Raw genomic sequence first — 27,253 nt, 5'->3', positions numbered from 1 at the left:
ATGGAGTTTTGGGACGACGACGAGGCATGGAAGTGCTCCCAGTCGGACTTGGCCGACCTGGTCAACGCCGAGCCGGACCCCCTGGCCGGCCTGCTCTCGCCCAGGTAAGTGCACGCTGCGGCTGCGCGGCACACTGGATGCGCCAGCAGTGCCTCGGAGACTCCCCGCGGCCCTCGGTGTACTCTCGCTTCACGGGGCTGCTCACCTGGGCTCTGTCGCATTTCCTTTCACCCCTGTGTTGGAACCAAGGGTGCGGTCTGCTAACTCAGCATCCCGCTCTTGTAGCTCAAACACATGCCAAAGCGCTCGCACCCTTCGCTTCACTGTGGGGAAATATCTGGGTTGGCTGTTCGCTTGCGAAGAAAATGTTACACGATCGATACGGATCGATAGCATAATTTTTAAATCACGATGCCTACTTTTACTGCGATGTGTATCCTCAACGTTCTGGGAGTATGTTTCGTTGGTGTATCGCGAGCTAACTATCGTGCTTCGATCTACAAAACACGATAAAGATGCGTGGCTTCTTGTTGTGAAAGGTGTATTTGAATCGGGTGTTTTATAACCGGTGCGCTTGCTGTTATGTGCTAAAAAGAGCTGGGAAAACACAAGAACAAAACTTTCGAAACTGAAATAAGGCTCTTCAAAATTAACATATGCTGGAATTTAAAGGCCTGTTCACAGATGAGCGTTTGTTTAAGTTTTCTTACCGTACGTTAACAGTTACCAGGACATCCTTGCTTCTCGTGTCGCATGCCAAGCTACTCTTTGAAAGGACTGCTTCATACGAAGCTCGAATGTCGCGGTGCCTCGCGGCGTAAGCAGACGCAAGCTCCGGCAACACAACGCAACGTAAGCAAACGGTGCTGTGTGGACGGGCCTTAGGATATATTCTTTTAGGACATCTGAGTATACCTAAAATCCGTTTGAGCGACTTGTCGTCAGTTCCATCACATTATTATGGAGATCATAGAACGTGTTTCTATACCTGTCCTGGGATTTGTAACTTCATCATGTCACCAGGCGCGAACCTCCATGCAAAGCATCACACATTCTCATTCATCTGCTAAAGTCGTCGACAGAGCGCGAACGGCAGGGCGTCTCCTTCTCATGTCCTGTCGGCGCTTATTGAACGGAGGACGCTCGCGTTGGAGGAGGCAGAACTGTAGCAGCTCCCTGCCGTTCCTGTCCTGTCAATAACTACAATCTTTTTTGTCACAATTTTTTTCTTTTTTTACGCAACCACTAGAGATTTAGTAGACCACACGCTAGATCTTCGCTTCACTATAGCAGGAGCTCGTGCCTTCACTTTGAAGCATAGACTGAGCACGCGCCCGCTGGGCCGGCTCTCTGCAGCGTAGGGCATATTAAAACTCACTAATATTATGCATCGAGCAAAATGTGACTGCCTAGCTATATGCGTGCTTATACTAGTTAATAGGTAGTCACAGCCAGTCGTTTTCTCAGATTCCATGCCGGGCGCGTTTCAAACCGTGCTTCGATTGGCAGGATGCCGATATCATTCCCATTCTTCCCCGGTTTGGTGCTTGTGCCAACCAACTGCTCTGCGTATCCATAGGTTCTCGGAAGTTCAGTTATTTTAAACGAAGATATTGCGAGTATGTCAAAGCTAGTTTTATACAATTCCAGTTTGCAACCAGATTTTTTTCTTTTTTTTTTTTTTATCTCGCAACATTTGTATTGTACTTATTGTTGATTTCTACCGCAACAAATTCGTTCCTTGTGTATTCAAGACAGTTCTTTTTTTTTTTTTTTTCGTAGTCACAATGAGGGTTTTATGTCACCCGTTTCTTCGTTCACGGCCGCCACGAGGCCGTGTATGCAATTTTTTTGTTGGTTACAGGGTTGCTAAATAAGTAAAGTAGATTTATACAGCAAAACTCTAAACATTTCCTAGGAAGTGTTTAGTACACTGTCGGGTTAATGACACGCCTACAGAGGATTTAGGCATGACACGCTATACGTGTATGTTTAAGGCTTTACATATTTGTTTGAAAAAAGCCGCTAAAGCTACACTGCTGCGGTCTGTGCTGGAAAGTGAAACCGCCAGGGGGACACAATATAGGAGTACAACCGTCAAGATGAGTCGGTTAATTAGCCCAGATATATTAATTAGATTTTTTTAATTATTGAAGATAAAGACATGCACACTTAAACGCTGAAAGAAATGCTTGTGCTTCAAGTACGAGTCTTCCTTTCAGCGTTTCCTTACCTTACGCAAGGAAAGGAAACGGTCTCAATAAAGGAAAGGCGCCACTAAGCAGCAAGAACCCGCCTCACCCTTTCTTAAGGAAAGGAGCGGACGAAAGACTCTTTCGTTGCGTCAGGAAATTATAAAAGATTCTGGGGTCAAGATTATGGCGCATTTGGGTCTGAGAACTATGCAACAAATACCTGATACAACACATTTAGCAATTATTCTGACCTTTGAAGCGTTCCAGGAGACCACACCGCTAAAACTGGAAATGCCGAATAAATAATGCGCGTGCTTTGACCTTCTACTGCGTGCATCGCGTCCTCGTCTTGACGACGACGGCCACAACTTATGAACGTGCCAGCCGATGCTACAGTCATGTATGTTGTTTTAGACGACGCTTTCCTTTCATGAGCGCGCGCGCATAGAAGGCCCGCTCGAAGCGTTGCGCTCGGTCCTCTAGCTTGTCTTCTGCTCACACTCAAAGTAAAACAGAGTATAAATCAGAGGTAACAGCGGCTTTTCGTGATATTTCCGAGTCAAAAAATTGAACGCGTCAAGTGGTCTAAAATAATAATGGTCAATAGGTTCAACGAATTGCAATTGAAAGGTGTTACATTCAAGCGTAACTTTGGAATCTCCTCTCTCCCAAGAGCACATAACTTCTCAGTATAGTTCCCACCGGCGGCGATGCATTTCTGCTACCGGTGCACTACTTTCCGCTTGCCGTCGTAGACGACTGAGGGCGGCTGTTGACGTGAGCAATACCGCGCTGGAGGAGCTGTAGTTCCAAGATATTTTGCTTCGTTTACCCTACAGCCCGGACACAGCGCCATCAGACTTTCGGCTGTTTTCCAAGGTAAAAGAACATCCAAAGGGTACACGGTTTGCGTCCTACTACGAGGTTACCTATGCAGTACGCCGTTGGTGCCGTCAACAGCCGCCCTCAAGCATCTACGAGGGCATGCGAAGTCGCCCCCACTGTACAGTGGCGTAGCCAGGGTTTTTTTTTTGGGGAGGGGTTCAACGGCATCCCCCCCCCCCCCAATGACGCAGGGTGGGCTCGGCGGTACGGACGCTTAGGGGGGCGCTGTTAAAGGGCCCCTGAAAAAAAAACGTGTTTTTTTGTTTTGTTTTGTTTTTTTTGGTTGGGACAGGCGTGGTCAAAAAATAAAACTTACGCGAGAAAAAAAATTTTGCCGAGCAATATTGACGGCGAGAGATTTACTTGAAATTCTGGGCGCAAAGTCAATGACGTCACGGAATGGTCATTCGCTCTTTCAACCTCAACGAGATGGTCTTTCACTCTTTCCACCTCAAGGTGAAGCCGACTCACTTCTCCTCCACGCGTCCGAAACGCTGAGAGAAAACAAATAGAAAGGAGGTGACTACCGACTAAGTCGCGTCTCGCGTCGTCAATATTGCTCTAAAAAAAAATAATAATAACATAAATATAATTTTCAGAGATGCGTGTCCCAACCAGACTGTATTAAAAAAAAACATTTTTTTTTTCCTTTTTAGGGGTTCTTTATGATCAAACGGGTAAAGCTGCATTGTCATTTTTCAAAACTGAGCAGGCTTCATTTACAGAAATACGCGCATGTTTGTTCACTGTTCTACTGTCGTCGTAGTTGCGGCCCACTAGCTTTAAAAGCTTCCTCACAGCACACTACTCCCCCCGCTTTTTGAGGTAGCACTGCATTATTAGAGCGTGAAGCCCAGACAAAACAAAAATATAGCTAGGTATACTATCACAAAAAATAAAGCAGCAAAAAAGAAATATGTATATTTCGACGCTGAAAAATCAAAGCAAAAATCAAAATCTAATATATATTAAAGGTTTAACAAATTCGTGCTACAGAACCAGATGCCGAAGGAAAGAAAGTCTTATCTTTGCTAGGCCGCTTTATCTTGCAGCGTGGTCCAAAGACAGCAGCAGCATATCCTCGGGGTCATGAGAAGTCATCAGTCCGAACTCGTCGTTCCGTCATTCGGAGAAATGACATGACACACAACACACAAACACGCAAAACACACGCCGAACGTGGAAATGAACTTGACTACCCATGTGCCTACGCGTATAGTGAGAATATGAGGGCTCTTCGGACTCTCTGATGTTCCGTGCAACGAAGAGGTTACTCTAATAAGGAATTGCATCGGATGCCACCTCGACATGTAAAGCTGAAAGCAAGGCGGACCGTCGTCGCATCCGTGAGTGACTCGATGGAGGGAAAGTTTCACAAAGTGAGGGAGACTTGGCCAAAAATAGGGAAATTTTAGGCGTCCAATGCCCGCCAGGTCTGTGTACAGGCGGTCGCCCTCTGTCCGGAGGCCCTATTTCAGAGCGTCCATCGTCTCCTCAAGATCCTAGCGATTCTGCCCGTAACAACGGCGGAAGCTGAGCGCTCGTTCTCTTCACTACGACGGTTGAAAACATACTTGAGAGCGTCCACTTCGAATGAGCGACTGCTCGGTTCAGCGCTTTTGAATGTTCACCGCGACATTGAAGTTCAAGCGGAGAATCTCCTGGATATTTTTTGCCGTGAACGCAGGCGGCTGCATCTTAATGTGTAGGCGCTACGCATCAATGAGATGACCGAGAGACCCTGGAAATTGCTTTCTGAAATAACTAGTCAGTTATTTTTTTTTATACGTGGTAATTTCTAGTCGAAAGCGCGTAATTCTGATCAGCACCCGTTCCTTACAGTGCAATTGTTTTTACAATTCATTTAATATTCCTTACATCACTGTCATTGTTTTATATTATTACCATGTGTTCGATTTATTGTGTTCACTTTGGTTTGATTGAACTGTGAATTTTAGTGAGGATAGTTTGTTATACTTGGCCTTGAAATTGCCGTCCTTCACCCCACAAATGTTTCAAAGTATCTGTTTTCTATATATTGTGATCAAGTTCCGCACCCCATCGAATAAACATGATTGAATCAATATTGCATATTTGATTAATTTGAGCATTTTCCACTCTACAATCATTTTGCCCGAAATAGTCCGCGCTTCCGACTGCGTGAGCAGGGGAGCAAGCGGGCCTCAGTGGGGGAGGGGGGGTTAGTTTTGGCATTTCCGGGGGGGGGGGGGGGGGGGTTCGACCCCCCAAACCCCCCCCCCCCCCCCTTCTGCCTACGCCACTGCCCCCACAGGTTCTAAACCAGTGGAGGCATGGCCCCCCTCTCTCTCTTCTCCGCTCCCACCACCCGTGAGGTTGTTGCACATTAATTGAAGCTGCACTACGAGGCGCCACAGGCAAATCCGACGCAAAAGACAAACCATGTGTGAAAAGTGCCAACAGGTTGTGTACATATATATATATATAGAGAGAGAGAGAGAGGAAGAGAGGTGAACTACACGATGCGAACTGAGCCCCCAGATGTCGCCCCCACACTTCAGATATACTTCCGGAGCCCCTACAGGGGAGCAAAGTTCATCCCCCGTCTGCATCTTTTTATGGCCACCCCGAATCTGCGAGTCGAGCTCAAAAAGGCTTAACAAAGACGCTACGTCTGTTGTTGGTATTTACACAGAACGCTGCCGCAATTCAACCGCTAAGATAGTTGGCATAGTTTCCGGACAGGCAAATACCTCGGACATGTTGGCCTCCCAGGGCCTGCAAGCATCTATGACCAAACAAAAAAAAACAAAAAAAAACAGTCAGCTCCTAAGCACCCATCAAACAAGTCAGTACTTTCGGGGGGAGGGGAGCAACAAATTAGAACATAACACTAGTCATTCGCGGACTGTATTTATTGCTAGAGCCAGCTTCCCGCGCAGATCAAGAAACCTGCGTTTCGACCGAAGTTACTAAGTCTTCTTGTTGTCAACATTGCGGTGTTAAACAGAGATAGCCGAGGCTCGATAGCTTCGCGCACTTCACGTCTTACCTTTGCTATTTCTCAAGACATAAATCCTTCGCCGGCAACGCAAGTTACGGGGGAGTGGTAAACCATTCCCAAAACTAAAAGCCACTCTCAAAATAGCTAATTCAAAGCAGCCTGCTTTGCATAATTGGCTTGCACGGTAACCAGAAAATATTGTGAAACGTGAAAGAAGGTTAAATCGCGCGCCACCAAATGGCAGGGTCAAGCAGAGTGATTTCCCGAAGCCTGGGGAAGGCTAATCTGCCGGTTACGCGACGACAATCGAGTGACTGGATCCTTCAGTTGCCTGAAATCAAGCCAGATTATAGTTGAAAAGGGATTACAACAGGGATGCCCTTTGTCACCGACGCTATACATGTTGTACGCCTCTAGCATGGGAAAAGCAATCGAAGAAGCGGGCGTCGGTTTTTCCCTGGTACACCACCAACACGGCATTGTGGTGACGTGGCGCCTGCCCGGACTCACCTATTCAGACGACCTCGTACTGATGGCTGACAGTGTGTAGGACATAAGGCGGTTGCTTGCCGCGTGCGAAATCGCAGCAGATCAACTCCCACTACGCTTTAATCACGACAAGTCCGCGACAGTGCTTTTCTCCGGCGGGGAGGGCAGCCTTGGATCTCTACCCTACAAGGTGCAGCGATCCCTGATCTCTCCAAGTACAAATGCCTTGGAGTAACGCTGTCGACTACGAATGACTGCTTGGTCGAGCACCACCAGGGCCTCAGGACGTCCTCAGTACGGTAGTGTAACATACTGCGAAGGTAGAGCCTCTGGAGCTGCGACCGATACGTCGTCACTCGAGAACTATGGAAGGCTGTTATTGTGCCCGGGCTGACATTTATAAAACGCTGTCTACGAACCCAGAGAACTTCGGGAATACGTTGAGTGCCGCCAAAATGAGTTAGGACGTCAAGCACTGGGATTCCACGGACGGGTAGCAAATTAACTTTTAAACGGTGACATCGGCTGGTCTTCTATAGCTAGTCTATACTACATGCGACTCCGGTACATGGATGGAGGCCGCTGGACTATGCGTCTTTTTGTATGGATTCATCGCAATAATGTAAACTTGTCGTGGAGAAAGCGTGTCACTCGGCTCGGCAAAACGTTTCGGGTATTCTTCATGAATGTCGAGCCCCAAACTGAAAGAGAATGAATGATCAGAGTGCAAGAACGGGTACAAGCTGTCGAGACTGAACGCTGGTAACAGGCATGAGGCAACATCCTATCATGCACCTGTACGCGTCATTGAAGACTGAGATCACCTCCCTGACTTTCTGGGGAAACACGCTAGGGAGCCGGCTACTTATTGAGACCCGTGGCGGATCCCTGAGCACCCGACATTACCGAAGCAAGTATGACCGCAACGTGACGAATACGAGATGCAGTGCGTGTAAAGAAGAAGAGACTATTCCCAACTTGCTGCTGTTCTGCATGGTGCTGCTACCAGCCCCACTTGTGAACTTTCGCATCGAGCAAGCACTTGGTTTCACCAATGAGCAGAGCCATGTAGCCTGCTCTAGGCGGAGTCTTGAAGCTTGCTGGGAAGTTTCGCCGATGAGAACACTGTGCGAGACAAAGAAGGTAGACCCTGTTTGGCCAGTGGTTCAAAACGATTCAGTGGAGCCCATGAAATCCGTCGGTTCTTCAGCTTCGCTGAGTTGGTGGTTCACGCTTACACTTCACAGCGTACAGGAACAGACACCCACACAGCGCTCTCAACTCTGGCTTGTATTAGGCGTCTTAATCCCGTTTTACTCTTATATATAACTCGCATTTCGCCTTATATCGCTGGGTAACTTTTAATACATAATCTAATTTTTTTTTTCTGATAAAACTGCCGGAGATGTGCTAACAGATAAGTTATCTACCGTGAAAATGTTCGCGGTTTCATAATTTCTCTGGTCAATTTTTTTTTTTTTTTTTTTTTTTTTTTTTGCCCAGTACGGTGCAGTTTTTTAGGAGTGGAGAATACCCGCAATCTCGGCAATTGGTTCCTAAATGACCCGAGTCAGCCTTGATGAGGCTGTAGTAATGTTCCTGAAGTCTATCGTTGACACACCGTCTTATTTGTCCGCTGTGGCGCTTTCCACAGGAAAGGGTAAAAGAATAAATTACTCCCTCTCCGCAAGGAACAAACTTAGTTTTGTGGTCCTTGGCGCAGCACGCTGGTCAAATAGAAGGCCCATGTACATTTTTACATAAGCTGTAAAATTTACGCGGGGCGGAAAAGACGACGTCTACATTGACTTGATTGGTTGTTTTCTTCAGCTTGTGGGAAAAGTTGTGAATATAGACCAACACGCGGCTCTGACATCACGTCTCTGCGGTGGCGCTGTTGTCACAACGGCGCATGCGCAGAAGCTTCGCCTCACGCGAATTTGGTTTCTGCGCTCGCGCAGTGCCCACACCTGGTGTGGGCAAACGCGGGCTTGTCTGGAAACAGTATGTCGGTCTATAGGGCATAATAACAGGCCTTGAGGTGCGCTCTCCTGGACTGTGTGTCATAACTCCTTCATGCTTGACTTTCCTGAGTAGGCATTCGGCCATTGCTGTTAGTAAAAACGAAAGATACCCCGCGGAGACCAACCGAGAGATTTGCCCTTCGAAGCTCGTATATACTGTGGGCTTGCATGATTTCCTAAGGGAAGTTTTTAAGACAAAGTTTTGCCATTGCCCTCTTAACAAGCTTTCTGTGTGCTAAGCTATAGTTCAGGAGTGGAGTTTTGCCTTAGGTTTGCAGGACCAACAAATGTGATGGTTTGTCATGAACAGTCGAAAGGCTAGAAATCTTATGGATCGTTCAATCGGGACTTCATGAGTAAGTTTTAACGAATCCAGGCAGTTTTTGAAAGTTTTACTTTCAAACCAGTAAACCACAACCAGTAAGGGGGGGGGGGGGGGGGGGGGGGGGGGGGGGGGGGTAGGTGATGCCAGAGGTGGCACCCCACCCCCCCACGTGACAGGGACGCCTAGTACCTGGGGCCCAAATCCCCCCCCCCCCCCCCCCCACCCCCCGCTGCTACTTCAGACTTAGCAAGGAAGGCTGGAACGTTTTGTGAAGGTGGCCTATAAATCCCTAATAACAGTACAGAAAACCCACCAGTATGAAATATTAAGCACGAGGGATTCAGCTTGAGCGGAAGGTACACTCATTTATCGTCGACAGCCAATTGTTTTGAACATATATCGCAATACCTCCCCCTCTGCTGCTATCATGTGTATATAAAAGTTATTTATAACCATTCAAAACAGGCTGACTGCACGACAGCGACGATATGCTAACTTCAGTAACCACAAATACGATGACTGGGGGATTTATATGACTTACTATAACCCGAAACTGGTCCCAATATTTACGAATGAATGATGGTCAGGGGCTCTTCATCCAGAAAAGTTCCTTGTTGACACTGCGGAGTACTCTTGAAAACACTGCGGCCCCGGGGACTGCTCTCGTGGGCGTCCTCGCATACTTGGGTAGTAATTCAATTACAGTAATTAAATTACCATAATTTAATTACTTTTCTTGCTGATTTGCATTTGTAACTAATTACTTCCGGCTAAAAGGAGTTCTAATTGTAATTTAATTACATTCTAGCGTCAGTAATTCCAAAATTTCAGGCACAATCACAATTACTTTGCAAAACTTGGCGGCTCCGACGGAACCGCTCTGAAAGCCTCAGCGCCCGCACAAGCGGCCTAGCTCTCGCTGGAACACTCGCGCACAGACACACACACATACGCACAACACAAATAGCGTCGCATTGTTTGTTGTTTTGTTACTTACACTGCGGTCTGAGAGACAACCATCTTTGGAGCCTCCCTCAACGGCGACGTGCAGCGCCGTCTGCGGTACGAGCAGAACAGAGTAGCGTAAACACGCCAAAACATTGAAAGAAGAAAACTTGAGCTTCAGCTTTCAGCCGAGGTTGGAAATTTTAATTGTCTATGACATTATTGTTTTTGCCACTTTTTTACGTCCCTCTTCCAGTACTCTCCCATATTTGGATCTTCGTATTATTTTCAAGTTTATTTCCTGTTGGTTCCACTTCGAATATTATTTGCATAAGCATTTTGAAGACTGACCTCGCACTTGTGAATATTGTCAACAATGATTCGGGAGCCCCGATTCGGTTTTTACATATATCGGAGTCATTATAATTTCAACTCACTGTAAATGATTTACAATACCATGATGTTTGTATGTGAATGCGCTCGTATTAAAGGCCTGCAAATTTTAATTTTATATGAACACATGTAAGATATTCATATATGACTAATTGTCCCCTTTTTATTTGCCTGGATAGCAATACGTCTCTCAACCCAATTTTTTCTTTAGCGATCTGGCGTCTTCCAGATAATGAACTAATTTATTATTATTCATTAAAAATATAAGAACATAGCACTTCAATGCCCCAAACTATCAATCTATATCGTGAATTTAACAAAATTCATAAAAGGAAAGTGTAATACGTGGCATTTATTCAGTGATGATTAAGCCTCCTCAAACATTGGGGCAAGGAATGAACAAATAAATACGTTGCATTCTATACAACTCGTTGAAAGTTATATGGCTCAAGTCGGGCCGCTCTCAGAAACAGGTAATTGAGAAAGTAATTGCATTACTTTTTAAAAACTATTTGTAATTGTAATTAATTACTTTTCACGTAGTTGTAATTGTAATTGTTGTTAAACCACTAGCGAAATAATTCTAATACTAATTAAATTACATTTTGGAAGTAATTTACCCATGTATGGCGTCCTGCATGGTGTTCCTGAGCGCTCCTTCGCTAGCTTGAGCTCTCGGACGCCACGGTGCGGTGAAGGCAGGTCAAAGACTGACAGAGCGACAATGTCGATTGCACTGAGACTCAGTTCAAACGGGTCTCTTGCGGCTGCCGATGATTGCAATGCGGCTCTCTTGAAAGCCCACATGCGCCCTGACAGGTGGCGATAGAACTGCCAGAGCCACATTGGGCTTGGCTGGCAGCGCCTTGCAATCAGGTAAAAAAGTCGTATGCAAAAGAAGACATCTAAAATAACAATCCACAAAAAGAAATTAAAAAAAAACCTGGTGTGCACTTGACAAACTAACATTTCTCAGGGCTTTCTTGAGTTTGTATTTTGCTCTTATATTAAGAATACTGGAGCTGAGTTTGTTCAGAAATGCCGGTACATAATAATTACGAGCTCTTCTTCCAAATCTAGTAGGACATTGAGGTATTCGGTAACGCTCTTTACATATAAGAATGCCGCAAGGTAGGTACATATAGAACTTTGAATTCACTATTAATGTAGGCAGTGAGCACACCTTCCCCTTCAACCACCCTGCTTTTGTATACTGATCGGATTGGATTCTTCGGCTTCCCCTTTGTATCGGGTGATCACAAAACTTTAGATAATGCCTGCCGAACTGCCGGTTGCCAGTTATTGGTGCGCCGCCTCCCCAAACAAGACAGAAAACGTGAACGACGTAAACGATGTGATTAAGCCTATCTCGTGCGTTCGCGAATTCTTAAGCGATGCTGTTTTGGGCCGTTTACGTGGCAGCTGGGGGGGTAGCACTCGTGTAATTAGTTAGTTTTACTCTTTCGCGGTTTAGACAAAACTAGGTGCCAGGGCTGTCATTTCCCGGGACCTCATGCAACACCTGGGACCATAAAAAGTGACTGAAAAACTATGAGAAGTGACCATGAAAAGTGACTGAGAAGGAGAAAGCCGTATTGTACGTCCATTCTTGTGTCCGCTTGAGGGCACGTCAGTAGATGGGTGGAAGACGCGCCATTGCTACCTTTTCTCTTGTTGTTGTTGTTTTTTTTTGTTTTTGTTTTTTAATGATGTTTTGATAAGAAACGTGCGAAGTGTCATTAAAAACGAGTGTTGGGAAATACGTTAAGTACACTGTGCTTAAAGTACTATTTAAAATAGGTTTAGAAAACTTGTACTTTACTTGAAGTACATTCTCCGAGTATGTGCTTGTACTTCACTTAAATTTTTTGTCTGCTACTTTCCGAAGTAAGTACAACTCCCGACTTCAAAGTGTGGTGCTTAACGAAACGAAATGGACCAGCGGAGCGCGTGACCTCACGTACCTGCTGCGACATCTGTCGGGAAAAGTCGTGCAATCTGGTGTCGCGAGTCGCACTTGCGCGTAGTTGAGCCAAGCAGTCAGTGGCTGTTTGCGCTCGGGGGCGCAACCCACAAATCATGAATCTCAAGCTTAACCGCTTTTGTATTGTCGCATGACACTCGCAATTTCTATCTGTGCTTTAAGATTTAAAGTTGCATCGCCCCAAATATATATATATATATATATATATATATATATATATATAAACAGAAAAGAAGGAAGACACTATATTTAATATGTTTACAAAAGGACACATGTACCATGACACCAGATATTTATTTAGTACGAACAGTAAGATTAGGCACTTTTTTCAGCTTTAACCTTTGAAGACAGATACGTCTGTTAGCTACTGAAAAAAAAAAAACGACAACAAAAAGAAACGCTGTCATTTTGCAAACTCATGGCTAGCGTTCATCACTCTAAAAAATGTCTGTGCGTCTACTTTCACGCACAACACTTGGAGAGCCAATCACCGCAGCTTACGGAGGCAGCTCAACGAATGACAATGCCGAAACATATGTTTAGACCGAAAAACGCAGTCTGAGTTGTGACATTAAGCAATGCAAAACGTCACGCTTGCATTGCTTAATGTCACAACTCAGTCTGCGTTTTTCGGTCTAAACATATGTTTCGGCATTGTCATTCGCTGAGCTGCCTCCGTAAGTTGCGGTGATTGGCTTTCCGAGTGTTGTGCGGGGAAAGCAGACTTACGGGCTTTTTTTAGAGTGATCGTCTATCTGGGGTTGTGCACCGAGCAGGAACAGCCGCTGAGTGGTTGTCTCAGCTGTGCGCATGTGCAACTCGCGACGCCAGATAGACCGCTTCTCCTGGCAGATGGCGCCACAGGTACTCGAGGCCACGCGCTCCGCTGGTCCATTTCGTTTCGTTGAGCACTGGACATTCCCCAAAGTTTGCCTCGTCAAATTTGTACCACATGCTGATGCTTTATCAACTCCGAAGGAATACTGGCAGGGATACTCTAATCTGATCAAAAACGTGAGCAGGTGACGCATCGCTCCCTTTGTTATGTGGCGGCTTTCCCGTAGATTTATGGACTCTCGATAATTCTCGCACCGTCGGGGCAAGCGAAGAGGTTAAAAATATTAGGAGAGGACAATTAATCATTATGTAACAACTGAGACTGTGGTGCGTAAAAATTAAGAAACCTTCAAGTAGGGATGCCGCGAACTTTTTTCGAATCGAAGTTTCGATGATCGAATCAAGTGGTTCGAAAGGTTCGAAAGATTTCGATTTTTCGAATTGTCTATATCGTAAAATTCGACGGAGGTCGAATTTTCGAACTTGTTAAGCTAAGAAGTTCGACGCTTTTCGAACCTTCGAACTTATTACGCAAAAAAATTCGATCTTTTTCGAACTTTCGAACTTATTGCGCTGCAAGGTTCGATGCTTGTCGAACTTTCGAACTTGACTGACCAAAAAATTCGATGAATATCAAATTTTCGAACTTACTTATCAAGAGAATTCGAAAAGTTTCGAACTTTCGAATTCTGAAAAGTCAGAAGTTCGACGAACTTCGAACTTTTAGGGTAAAAGTTCGACGTTCGTCGAACTTCGAAAGACCGGCGGACGGTTTCATTTGATTTCAAGTAGTGGGGTACATTCGTAATTTTTTTTTCTCGAATTTTTACACGCGGTGCTGCGTTCCTTACGAAAGACAATGTCGTTTATTTCAATGTTCTGGCATGCTTAGGTTTAAAGAAATAAATCCCCGAAGGGGCGAGGAAGGACGGCGGGTTTTTGACGATTATCGTTTGTGCCAGATTTGAAGCACGCTGCAGCCGGAGCTATTTATGGTAGATATGTTATACTTTTTAAGAATGATCTATGTATAGCCTAGGTAAGTGCCGTCTTAAGATGTGATTATTGTTATTCAACGTGAGTTTCGAAGAAATGTCCAGACATGTATCTGCATGCAATTATGACCTAAACTTGATATTTATTTTCGTCTAAGTTGTTTGAGGTATCGCATTTAAATTAACACCACAGACAGTACATATCATTGCCATCTGCAGAATACAAAATAATATATTGATTGTTTTTTCACGTTAAGGAATAAATTCACTCATGGGAAAAGATTTCTAATAGTGTTCAAGTTGAGCACGTCATTAAAGGAAAAAAATGTTTTTTCGCTTCACGTTCCTGGGACGTGTTTCTTTTAGCCTGTACACATTTTGGTAAAAGAAACTTGTTGCGAAGTTCTGAACCTCTGAATATGCAAGAATAGAACACTTCCGACGAATTCTTGATAGTTTTTTTTTCTCCTGCTTTTTATTCTCGCATTTATACTTTTTTTTTTTTTTTTTTTTTTTTTTACTATCGGCACAGGTGTTTAGGTCGAAAAGACAGCTTTGAACTTCCGAACCACTAAGCATGTGACGAGCAGTGCCTTCTGACAACGAGTTTCTAACAATGACCATCTACGCAACCTTTTATGCAGTGAAGAGCGACAGTAGCAATACATATGCATAAATAATTTCAGATTAAAATAACCTCGACCACGCCCTCTTTCCGCGTATTGTTTTTTTTAACAGTCCGAAATACCTGCAAGGGGGAGAAGGAGGCTGAAGCCCCCCCGCTACCCTCTTTCCCCCCGTTTTTCCTCTTCCGACGCCACTTGTATGGTAGAACGCTCCTCGACCTCGAGTTGTGCCGGCTTTTGTGCTTTTTGCGAGGCGATTCCTCCGTCCCAGAAAATAAACCTCCAGGACAAGTATAAACTTCACCGGATCGGATTACTACCAGCGTGCAAGGGGTGGCGAGCTAGTTTGCCAGGTGGCTTCAAGGTTTTTCTGAACCTCAACCTCCTGCTCGCCCCTGGCCGTTTCGAACTGGATGAGTCTCGTAAAACAGTGTGTTTCGTGCAATCACTACTGCGTGATGCAGGTTAAAGACCCCCCCCCCCCCCCGGCCCCCGCCCCCCCTTCCCCCCCCCCCCCCCCCCCCCCCGGGGCTGGCGGTCACAATTCTGCACTGGCAAATATTCTAGCACGTCCGGGACACTCGTCGTCTCATTTAATTGCCCGTCCAACTTCGCAGAATCTAGATATCACACCCTAACTTTTCTAAACTTGATTTTGTGAAAACCAGTGAGTCGTGAAAACGTTATTTGAAACTGAAACTGTGGAAAAAACTTGAAAATCGGACTTCGAACTTTGAAAACTTGGATTCGAAAAAAATTCAAAATCATCGAAGTTTTTTTTTTTTTTTTTTTTTTTTAATTTAGCGTTAAAAAGAATCGAAACCTTCGAACTTTTCGAACTTTACGCAGAAAGAAATTCGAAATCTTCGAATTGTTCGAACTTCATTTCTATAAAAATTCGAAGCATTCGAAGTTTTCGAATTTTTTTTTCCAAAGAATTTCGAAATCTTCGAATTTATCGAACCTGAAGTAAAAAAATATTCGAAATATTCGAATTCGAAATTTTAGAAACCGTGAAAGCTTCGAAATTTTCGAATTCGAAACTCCGCTGTGGTCAAAAGTTGCGAATTTTTCGAAATCGAACCTCGGTCGGTACGAAAATATCGAAATTTTTCGAAATCGAACCTCAGTTTGCTTCGCAAATATCGAAACCTTCCGAAATCGAACCTAGGGTGGTTCGCGACATCCCTACCTTCAAGTCGCAGAAAAGTCAACAGAAGAGAACGTCTCAATGATTTGAAAAGTTCTCTGTTGTATTTTCCATCGACTTGAAAGTTCCTAATTTTTTCGCAACACAGTCCTCGGGTGTCACATCATGATTAACTATCACCAGCTCGCCTGCACACTTACTGTGTTTTCGTTAAGGAGAGGACACTCCTCTACGAGATGATTGCTTGCGGAAGCTACGGGGCTGACGTTACGCTCTTTCCTATAGTTGGTGACAGATTAAAAATTCAAGGGAAGCTCCTCCCAACTCTTTACGCTTTAGCAGAGCGGACGCTGGAGAGGATGCGATCTTTTCGTCAGCGTTTGCTTTAACTCCCTTGGGTCAACAAGCAAGTGTAAGCGGCACCAAATTTAGAAGTTGGAGGGACTTCTGAATTTGGCACCATTTCCGAAAATAACTACTCTGTGGCGAATTGACTTTGTTCAAAATTCGCAGCCATTTCCGAAAACAAGTCATGCACCCCTGATTACCCCCTGGGACAATGCATACCAGCTAGAAAATCAATCTATATGGGAATGAAAGGGCATCATGGAAGATTATGTTAAAAAGAGCATTTACTTTACTTTCAAAGTACATTCTATTTGTAGCACTTTACTTCAAGTTCATTGCACGCAGCGTACTTACTACTTTACTTGAAGTACATCATCTCTCATGTACTTTGTACTTTAAGTACTTTTAAGATGTACTTCACCCAACACTGTTGAAAACCACTAAATAAGTGAATTTTAGAAAGATTTGGGGCGCGTGGGAAGAGCAGGGGTGAGCTCAAGTTACCACTCGAGCAACAAGCGCAGGGCTAGTGGTGCGAAAAGGCGCGATTTTTCCGCCTCTTATCATCCGCGTCTAGAGAGCCACCACGCTTCCCAAGCGCCACAAATCTTTCTGAAGTATTCAGTGGTTTTCGATGACGCCCAGCAAGTTTTTAACTGGAACAATATATTTCCCTTCACCAACTAATCGTTAACATGGAGTGACTCAAACGCTAAAAAAACGTTTCTAGCCACGCCTTCTCATATTGTTATTACAGTTTTTTTTTTTTTAAGCTTTATAGATTTGTTTAAAAAAAGCCGTAAAAGCTACTCATGCGGTTTGTGCAGGTGAGTTGTACGGCCAGGGAGGGGCACATGTAACGATCAGTCGGTTAATTAATTAAAATATTAATTAACTTTTTATTTAAGGAAAATACATATGATTTCAATTCGAAGCTTGCTGAGCGTCATCCGAAACCCCTAAATCAAACATTTTTTTAGAAATTCTTCGAGCGCGTGAGAAGCGTAGTGGTACTACAGTGTTCTAGAGAGTTGCAGTGGCAAGAGCGGCGGCCGCCACGTGAAGATTTTGCGCGTAGACGACACTGTAGCGCTGCTGTTCCGAGCCATAGGAACGTGCCCCCCGTCAGCCTCGTCGTCGGCGCTACTCGGCGTGTACTACTGTTGTTCGACTGGAGCTTTTCGAGACGCAGAACAATTGCTAATGTCAAAAATTGTAGGGTTTCCTTTAGACTAATGTTTCTGGAGTGCGCGTTATCCTCTACTTTCATTATTCGGGAGTTTTTGATGGAGATCATTTGATTAATATCAACTCCCCCCCCCCCCCCCTTTCCCAGTACTGACAGGCCGTTTAGCAACGCTATCACTTGGGGTACACGCTTAATAGCTGCGAAAGAAACAACGATACTGATATAACAAGGAAAAATAGAGAGATAATTCTCAATAAATCTCTCAATTTTTTATTGGTAAGAGGAACAATAAACTGGTGTATTATTTTTTTTTCCTCATGTTGCTGATGTGGGGACCAGCGTTGTGTAAGGTGCAAGGCCGAGCGCGCTTGGGAACGACCAAGGTGCCACTGCAGCTGGCGAACATAATCAAATTATCTTTTGTAGAAGGCAGTCTATGTAGAAAAAATACCTCGATTGGGAGTACATGAAGCATTAAAATACAATAGGAACACAAACTTCAGCAACCCCTAATATGAAAAAAAAAATTATTCTCAACTCACTGCTTTATGCCTTCTCAAAAGTGGTAATACTTTTCATCGACATACACAGCAAGCACATGACAGATGTCCAGCAACGTACTACGCAAAAAGACTACAAAATAGGCATAATATATTGCGGCATAGAATCCTAACCTCTTCGCCATTGACAGTGTGCACATAGTCCCGAAGGATAAGGCGCAGTTCAAAATGTCTGTCGCAGACCTCTGATGTCTCGGCGAGGCGTTTATCTTTTCGGTTAAGATTTTTTTTTCCCATTGTAGTCTGAGCGACTCCTCCTTTGGCGCACAAAAGAGCGACGGCTTACGATCGCTGGTGGCTGCCCTTGTTGACCGGGTAGCCCGACTTGCATCCCGGCGCAGTGTGTGTGCGTCCGTTTTTTTTTTCCTTGCATTTATGACTGAGACGGCAACAGAACGGGGAAGAGTCCCCACCACTACACCACAAAGAAAAGTGCTACGGTGCTACGTTCGGGAGAAGAGTACCACCTCAGCTTCGTCTTCTTCGCTCATCGCACATTTTCCGTCTGCCACAAATTCTTTTAGGGCTCGGAACTCCAGCGCCACTCGCGGCCATCTACGTTGACCGTCTTCACGCGGCCCATTGTAAGCGGGCGCCGCTCTTGCCAATACATCCTCTAGAACACTGTAGTAGTACGCTAAAGGTAGCGCACGTGCAACAGGTACAAGGCTGGGGCTATGATAAGATACAATGCTTAAAAAAAACAAGCTGGTGGTGATTTGTGGTAATCAACCCCGAGACTCAGAAACACAGAAGGGAGCGAACACAACACATTGTGTCAAGAGACGGAAAAATCGCGCGGGCGCCTTATGTAGAGTTTTGCTCCTGCTGTACGAGTAGGAAATTTAGCGCACTGCTGCGCTTCTCGTGCGCCCAAAGTCTTTGTGAAAATGCTGATTTAGTGGTTTTCGATGTCGCTCATCAAGTTTCTAATTGGAACCGTGTCTAGTTTCACTAATTAAACCGTTAATTAACAAAGTTTACTTAATTAACCGACTGATGGTTACGATTATCCCCCTATAGTATGCCACCCTGATCGTATAACTCGCCTGCACAAACCACGTAAGAGTAGATTTCGCGGCTTTCCAAAAACAAATCTGTAAAATAAAAAAATAAAAACCTGTATACTGCACGTGGGATGTCATCCAGGGTTTGTGTGTAAAAACTCACCAGGCAAAGGCTCATCGCAAAACCGCCGGATACGGAGAAAAGCCTCCAAGCAATTTGACAGGTGAGAAGAAAAGCTCACCTAAAAATCTGTGAACAGGTCTAGGTTAATTCATCAAAATACCATTCGACGACGGACAACTGGTAAAAGAACAAATTGGCAGGGTTATCCCCGGTTACCAAATCTATGGGGTTCGCTATCTTCAGCGTGTATACTGACGCTTCGAATACGTTTTTAACGGTCCGCAAAGTTTGCTTTCTCCTGATACCGCTTTGTGATTTATTACAGAGGTGGGGCTAGGCGGTGAAAGTTCGGAGTGCAAATATCGACGGGCAAGCTTGCCTCGTTCAAAAAAAAAAAAAAAAAAAACTGTTTCGGACAATCTACGGCGGCACTCGCAGATGGTGCCATACGCTGCTCGGCGACTTGGACGGTGGCGCAACGTGAAGAACGAAAGAAGCCTCCTTTGTTTCTCTGTACAATGAATGGGGGGACCTAAATACTTATTTTCGGACTTAGTTTATTAAAATATTATCGCACTTTGAAAGTCGTATGTTTCAGAGGCACACGTCACGCTCCCGACATCTGCCAAGCATTGAGCCGCCGTAGACTGCCCACATGGATGCCGCCGTAGATTGCCTAAAGTGGTTAATTTTGTCTTAGTTCTTTTTTTGTTTGTTTGTTTTTTAACAGCGAAGGCAGTTATGTGCTAGCATCTTGAAAAAATGCCGTCCATGGATGTTAACAAAAACCTCGTTTAAACGGCGCTCCTTTGTTTCGATTGGTCGTGGCAAGTATAAATAAAAAGAGTGGGCAACCGCGTGAGTCAGCCTACCTCGGCATTACTAGATAGTGAGATCCTGATCCCTTGTTATCATCTACGGTCACCGGCTTATCTCAGCTAAGAGTGTGGTGTGACGAGACTGAGGGCAGAACACGCCGATCTAACCTTCTTTCCTTTCGCTTCCGCGATCCTGGTAAACAGACTTGGGCCCAATCGGAAAAAAAACTGTCCTCGAGGTATGCCTAAAAAAATGAAAGCCGTTTACAAGTCCCTGTAACGCCGAATTGGAGCGCAGCTCTTGAGGAGGACGAGGGAAGGGTACTGAGGGGAGGGTATACCCCTCCTCCCTCCTCTTTCCTCGTGATCCTGCCTGCTACTCCTCCTCCCCTCATCCTCCTCTTCCTCCTCCTCCACCCCCTACTTCTCATTCACCTCCTCCTCATCCTTCAACCTCCTCCCCTCACCTCCTCCTCCTCTCTCCTCCCCCTCCCCCTCCCCTCCCAAGTCACGTGACCCCCCCAGGTCAAGTGACCCCTCCAAGTCACGTGACCGGGGGGTCACGTGTCCTCGGGGGTTCATGTGACCTGGGGGGGTCACGTGACCTTACGGTTACGCCGACGGCGATGCCGACGCCGACGCCGCTCAAGCCGGAAACGGGCGCTAAGACTTGCGCTGTAATAATTGGGTTTAGAACTTGCCCATAAATTACCATAAGGCAATGAACACTTTAGTAACCAGGAATTAAATAAAGACAATTAAACAACGAAGTCGTGTACGTGTCTTCATTACAATCATATTTAAATCGTATAGACATCGTATAGTTGTAAAGTTGTCGTAAAGATAACAGCCTCGCTGGTCCTCCATCTTCACGTGAAGTAAATGAACTCTACTTCCTTTTTTTTTTTTTTTAATTAGGTAAGTCCATTTGTTGATATTTTTACTCCAAGCTTCCCCTACCCAGATGCACCTATTTGGTAAATCGCAGCGCGATACGTTGACAAACCGACTTTTGCGGACCGTCTAACATGGAATCAAAGCGTTTCTCTAGGTGACGTTGAGCCCAATCATATTTGGACCTTTTTTGATTAAGAGCGGAAAACGTTCGAAAAATTAACAGTGTGCTACTTTAGCCCGAGCTTCCAGGAAAAACAAGCTAACCGCCAAATGACCAAAAACAAAAACAAAAAAAAAAACGCACTTTTCGTGTATGGCTTGTAAAAGCATAAGGCGCTGGAGAAAATCAGCTATCTGCGTTAAGTTTTATTTTGAGCTCATTTTGTTCAAGTTCCGCTCATTGAAAAGCACAGCACCTTGTCTGCTATGGTCACACAATATCAATACGCGCACACGCGAACGCAGCGTCGGAAGCCAGGTACAGCTGCGCCATTTTCTGAATGCTGTCTGCCACCAACTCGGTAGTGCTAGATTGGGCTCCAAGCCAAGCTTTCAAACAGACCGGGCTACGTGCGAACACCACTCGCTTCGCTCGGGGAAACTTGGCTATAATCTCAAACCCGCGTGTGCCCTAAACCTCGTCCGAACCTCCAAGGTTTTGACTGGCAACCACTTCCCGCACTCAGCGTCGATCTCAACAACGGCGCGTCCGACTTTTGCTAGCGTTTTCGCGTTTATTTTAGCAGGCTGCATTCGGGAACTGGCGTCTGCCGTTGCTGGCTTCAAACGCTCCATTCGCCCGTTCGTCTATAAAGACCACGCTTTGTTGCCATGGTGACGCTGACCATAGCAGGCAGACTTTATTGTGCGAAAAGAGACGTTGGTATGGCGAGACCAGGTGCCTTCTTGGGCTCTAGACATGCTTTTTAATGCGCGAAACGCGAAAAAAAAGAGTTCAAAAAAGGACCTGCCGCGGATGGCTGATTTTGTCCAGCGCCTAATATTTTGACGCGCCTTACACGAAAAATGGTTTTAGCTCGCACTTTGGACGAAGTTTATTGTTACTACCGATGCGCTTCTTGATTGTTTTATATATTATATTTATATCAAATTCCGCGTCTACTACCTCTATTTTGATCGACTACCAGTACTACTAAAGTAACAGCGCATTGTAGCATTCGCTGTTGTTGGCGAGTGCTCCTTCAAATTCACAGTCGTTTTCACCACACAGTGTGTCATAAGACGGTGAAGCCACTCTAAAGGACACATCCCGACAGTGCCCCCACAAGAACAGTTTACAACGCACTGCTTTCCTTCATCCGATCTGCCGACAGAGGAGCACTCTTCTAAACTTCCCCTCTCTCTCTCTCTCTCTTTTTTTTTTTTTTTTTTTTTTTTTTTTTTTTTTTTTTTTACAGCGGAGTTGTTAAGGATAGTTTCCCCAGTTTCGTGTCTGCTACCAAACAAATGTCGACACAAAACTACACAAAACTGTGGACAGCTACCGCTTTCTATGAGCGACGACGGAAACCAGACAACCAGTCTGGTTGCCGCCGTCGCTCATAGATGGTGGTAGCTGTCCAGCCTTGCAGTCAAGGTGCGCGATGGTCTCCGGTGGTCTCCGTCGTGTACGTCCCCCCCCCCCCCCTTCCCCCGCGACGCCCAAGAGAAATAGAAGTTTTCAAATAACGCACGCAATTTTAGCGCACGCTAGTAATAAATCTAGTGCTTGCGTTAGCGCACACTACGCAAGAAAGTTTTAGAATTGCGTTTCTCCGCCGCGACGCAAAAGCCCAAGCATCTCGCGTCTTGCAACGCCACCAAGATACAGTCACAATTTTTATTTCACATACGAAATGCTGCAACTTGAGAAGAAGCAAGTTTCGTGGTCCAGAGTAACAGTTTAGATTTGTTTAAACATCAGAATGCAACGTGAGTGGTCGAGCTGTCGAGCGGTCGACCGATCGTGTCCGCTTGCCTCGCATCCGCAAGAGAGGTCTCGTGTAGTGATGGGACGAATCACTGGAGATTCGGATGTGGACAGATTCGGAAATTTCCGAACTTCCCGCGACGAATATTAAACAGATTCGGGGATTCGTCAGATTCGTCGCTAGTCGCAGATGGCAGCGTACAACTTGTCGCAAACCTCGCGAATGCGGTCAGCTGTGTCTTTTTTTTTTTTTTTTTTAGGTACTGTTACTGCATGCATATAACCAGATGTCGTCATGTTCATTTCGACGTATGGTATGTACTGTACTGTCATTCTAAACCCTGGCCTGTTTTTTAAACAGGGCCTGCTTAAAACAGGTGTGGTTGACGTAAGCCTAACCAATGCCCGGTCTCGGCTTCTGTGCGGTTTCGCGGTGATCGGTAAAGTGTAGCGAAACGCTGTGTATTATACATAATGTGGCGCAACGCACAATAAATATATATTCAGGCAAGGAAATGATTCGTCTCTTTCTCTGGAGCTGGGTATGTCTGCACCTGTAAGGCGCGAGAGGGAGATGAATGTTCGTCCCAACTTCGACCGCGTACCGGCACCGGTGGGGAAGAAAAACGTCGCTAATTAGCAGTGTTGTTTCTCCATTCTCGGCAGCAGGTCGCCAATGAAACGTTACTGTAACTAAATCGAATATCATTAACCAGAAAGGTACAAATGCGGTACAAGAGGCTGTATTAGTATGACGCAAGGAGTTTCAGACTGTTTCCCATGTTCCGATATCAATGCGGAGGGCAAGTTCGTCTGCTTCTTGCGCAGGGGTTGCGGTGACGTCACTACGCCGAGCTCTGATTGGCTCGAGCTGAAAGATAGGAGGTCGCCGCGACCCCCTATCTGAGCGTCGTCTGCTCCTTTGCAACGTCGTCTGCTATTCAACAGCTGTCTTACCTTTACGAGCGAGCTCCACTTCGCCTTTCAGAGAGGACAAAAAACGAAATAACTCGAGCGGTACGATGCGTTTTTGTCTAAAAATTCTAGCAGACACGTATCAAGGAGCGAAGCCAAAGGACTCACGGGCAAGGTGGCCGACGCGCCTAGGTTTCTTTGCTAACAGCCGAGAACGAAGGTGGTTAGCGTCCGCAAGTTCCCTCCTTTCGTGTGCGACGTCGAGCGTATCGCGGAAGTTATGTTGTAGACTGGTTAACACTAATAAGAAATTTTTGTTTTTATTTTTGGCGAAATTTTATGGAAACTTATTTTTCTATGCCCGGTTATTTAAACAAACGAACACCTGCTCGGAAGTAATCCGATGGACTTCAATTAGCCCTCTGTATTTCTCAAGCCACCATTTTCTATGCTTACTGTCTTAACAGACAGGGATAAAAACACGCTGCTTCCTTCAGTGTAGCGCGCGTGCGGCCCCGGACATCTAAGGGCATCACATACCTGTTATTGCTCTGTTTCGTGCGGCTAGGAGCCGCTTGTCCCTCAAAGAGGGGTGCAAGTGGCAGAGAACCACGCACCTATTTAATAGGCTAGAGTCTCGTTCGTTATCGGAATTAACCAGACAAATCGCTCCACCAACTGAGAACGGACATGCACCACCATCCACCGAATCAAGAAAGAGCTCTATCCTGTCAAGCCTCCTAGAAATTTAAAATGCGACACTCCGTCGTGAATGCGCCCACCACATCCAAAGACGCAGCACGTTTTCATTTCCCCTGGTAACACTGCCCCTTGGACAGCGCCTGATCGGAGCCGAGCTCGAAATCACACAAAGCAGAAGCGGAACGTTTTCTTTTTTTTTTTTTTTTTTTTTTAGGCTTAGCAACTACGCGAAGGACTCACGGCTACAGCCACATCTACTATAGCACGTCCGCCATTGCCGACGCCGAAATGTTTATATCCGCGACCCCCCCAACCCCCCGGCTTGAGGAAGCGGAGCTTAGTATAATCTCCTCTCCCACCTTCACACCTCCTTTCCCATGCGCAGAAGACCGAAACGCGCCCACTTGCAAGGCGCATACCTCAGTGGACACTTGTGTGGTGTGTGCCACTATGACCGTAATTTTGGGCACGAAATGTGCCTGTACCGAACAGCAAGTACGGCATCGATCTCTTGCGGCGATGAAATCATGCGCTTCTATTTCCACGTGCACCAATCATGCCTATTTTGATTGTCATCCGGAACTGAAACAAATTTTCCCGCGATGTCTGGCTACCGTTCTCGACAAACATTTAAAATAACATAAACAAAGTGGAACTTTTTATTTATTACTTTGATATTATATTACAACATTATTTTGTGCACTTTGTAGAATTTAGTGGATTTAATATTACAAAAAGTTGAAACACTCATCAACGTGATCTGGCAACCATGGCAACGCTCCGAATCTTTCCGAACTTTTTCGAATCGCTTGAGATTCGGCTACTCTTCGGAATCTTTTAGCATCTCGAGTTGGATCAGTTGGATTAAGATTCGTCCCGTCAATAGTCTCGTGCACTGACCTTCGCACACCGTACCTTTGCCGAAAAATGTTCGCGCGTCGCAAGCATCAAGTTGCCGGTGATCGTTGCCAAACCGAGTGCAATGTCATCCCGTATGGAAAATCGCAGTCGCGAGGATGCTGCCGACGTCGCGCTCACGACGCCGCCAAAGCGGCCGCAGACATGGTCCTGGGAGCCACCATTTTTTAACTGTGCTCGTCTTGGCTTTAGCCAACTTCTCATCACGAATCCTCTTTGCAGGAGCGCAAAGAATCTTTGCTAGGCGCGCATTTCCGAAAAATAGCGTACGCTCATATATCGCACGCAAAGCGCAAAACGTTGTTAGCGTTCGGTACATGCGCAGTGGCGGCGACGCTATTCTTCGCGTACTCAAAGCTTTAGCGTGCGCTATTCCAAAACTACTTATTAAAGCATTCATGATGGACGTCCTCGGCTGGGTCATGCTGGGCGACGACACGTCTGTCGTAGTGACGGGTGACTTTAACGTTGACATTGCACGCCGGGAGGGAAAGTGGTTCACTTTGTTTATGCTCGATCGCTTCGGGCTTGCTTGTGTGAACGAACCTACGGTGCCGACCAGGCATCGGACGTGTATAGACCTGGTGTTCAAGAAGAACGTGCCTGCCGTCTGGGGATCACAAGGCCATGGTCACTGTGGTTACGAAATAAATAACAACCCCTGATCGTTAATATATATATATATATATATATATATATATATATATATATATATATATATATATATATATATATATATATATATATATATATATATATATATATATAAACAGTTGAAATAACCAATTACCCAATCATGCACACCTTAATCCTTACATTTATAAATACTTCCTTCCCACCGTAGTACAGCTTCGCTGGCCTTCCTTTTCTCTCTCTCTTTCTCTCTCTCTCTCTCTTTCTTTCTTTCCGCCGCCCCCCCCCCCCCCCCCCCCCCCGGCCCGACAGGACAACCATAGGGCCGAAGTCTCAATATTAAAAAAAAAAAAAAAACATTGTCACCACTACCACTCTGAAGGATTACGACTAGTAACTTATGTTTTTCAAGAGAAAACACGTAAAAGATCGTTCTAGTGGGACCCTTAGATAGTTATTCAAAGTCAATCACTCGTCATTTGGCTAGAAACATTGAAACCATCGTTGTACGAAGAGGACAGGCAGCGTTGAACCGGGGCGAGCGTGTGAATGTGTCCCGCGGTGTTGCCGAGCGCTGCCTAAATATGGCCTCGTGCGCAGGGGGGACACCATCGCGGACGTGCTGCTGTCCCTCAAGCACGCAGTGGTGCATCCAAGCTCTCCACCGGCCGGCGGCAGCCCCTACGGGGCTGCCCCGGCCGAAGCTCCGCCGACGCACGTCTTTCCCACGTCCATGAGCGTGAACTTGTCCATGAACATGACCATGGGCGTGACCGGCTGGGAGCCCAGCTATGCACAGTGGACCACTTCGGCACCACCTTACCATCACCCGCCGGCCCCGCTGCCCCCGCCGCAGGAGGACGTCTTCGTGGGCATGGTGCCAAACTACGGCGAGCCGCCGGCGCAGCCCAACCCGACGCAGGGCAGTCTCCTGGGTGCGGCGGACTCGTCGGGGCGCGTCAACCTGTGCGGCATCTGCGGCAAGGCGTACGCGCGACCCAGCACGCTCAAGACGCACCTGCGCACGCACTCGGGCGAGAGGCCGTACCGCTGCCTCCAGTGCAGCAAGTGCTTCTCGCAGGCGGCCAACCTGACGGCGCACCTCCGCACTCACTCGGGCGAAAAGCCGTTCCACTGTCCCGTGTGCGAGCGCCGCTTCTCGCAGAGCTCGTCCGTCACCACCCACATGCGCACGCACTCGGGCGAGCGGCCGTACCGCTGCTGCCTCTGCAAGAAGGCCTTCTCGGACAGCTCCACGCTCACCAAGCACCTGCGCACCCATTCTGGGGAAAAGCCTTACCAGTGCCGGCTCTGCCTACTCCGCTTTTCGCAGTCGGGCAACCTGAACCGGCACATGCGCGTGCATGCCAGTACCTCCTAG

The 27,253-nt window shown here is 46.1% G+C and overlaps 1 protein-coding gene across 1 annotated transcript; it reads left to right on the top strand.

Annotated features, from left to right (window-relative positions):
* On the top strand, nucleotides 1-27,253 carry LOC8042208 (protein glass-like). The gene is made up of 2 exons (XM_029989126.2): nucleotides 1-104; nucleotides 26,473-27,253. The coding sequence occupies exons 1-2, from the start codon at nucleotides 1-3 to the stop codon at nucleotides 27,251-27,253; spliced, it is 885 nt and encodes a 294-aa protein (XP_029844986.2).

This window comes from Ixodes scapularis, unplaced genomic scaffold (genome assembly GCF_016920785.2).
Source record: "Ixodes scapularis isolate PalLabHiFi unplaced genomic scaffold, ASM1692078v2 PGA_scaffold9__187_contigs__length_104089568, whole genome shotgun sequence".
Classification (NCBI taxonomy): Eukaryota; Metazoa; Arthropoda; class Arachnida; order Ixodida; family Ixodidae; genus Ixodes; species Ixodes scapularis.
This window is presented reverse-complemented; position numbering and strand designations above follow the sequence as displayed.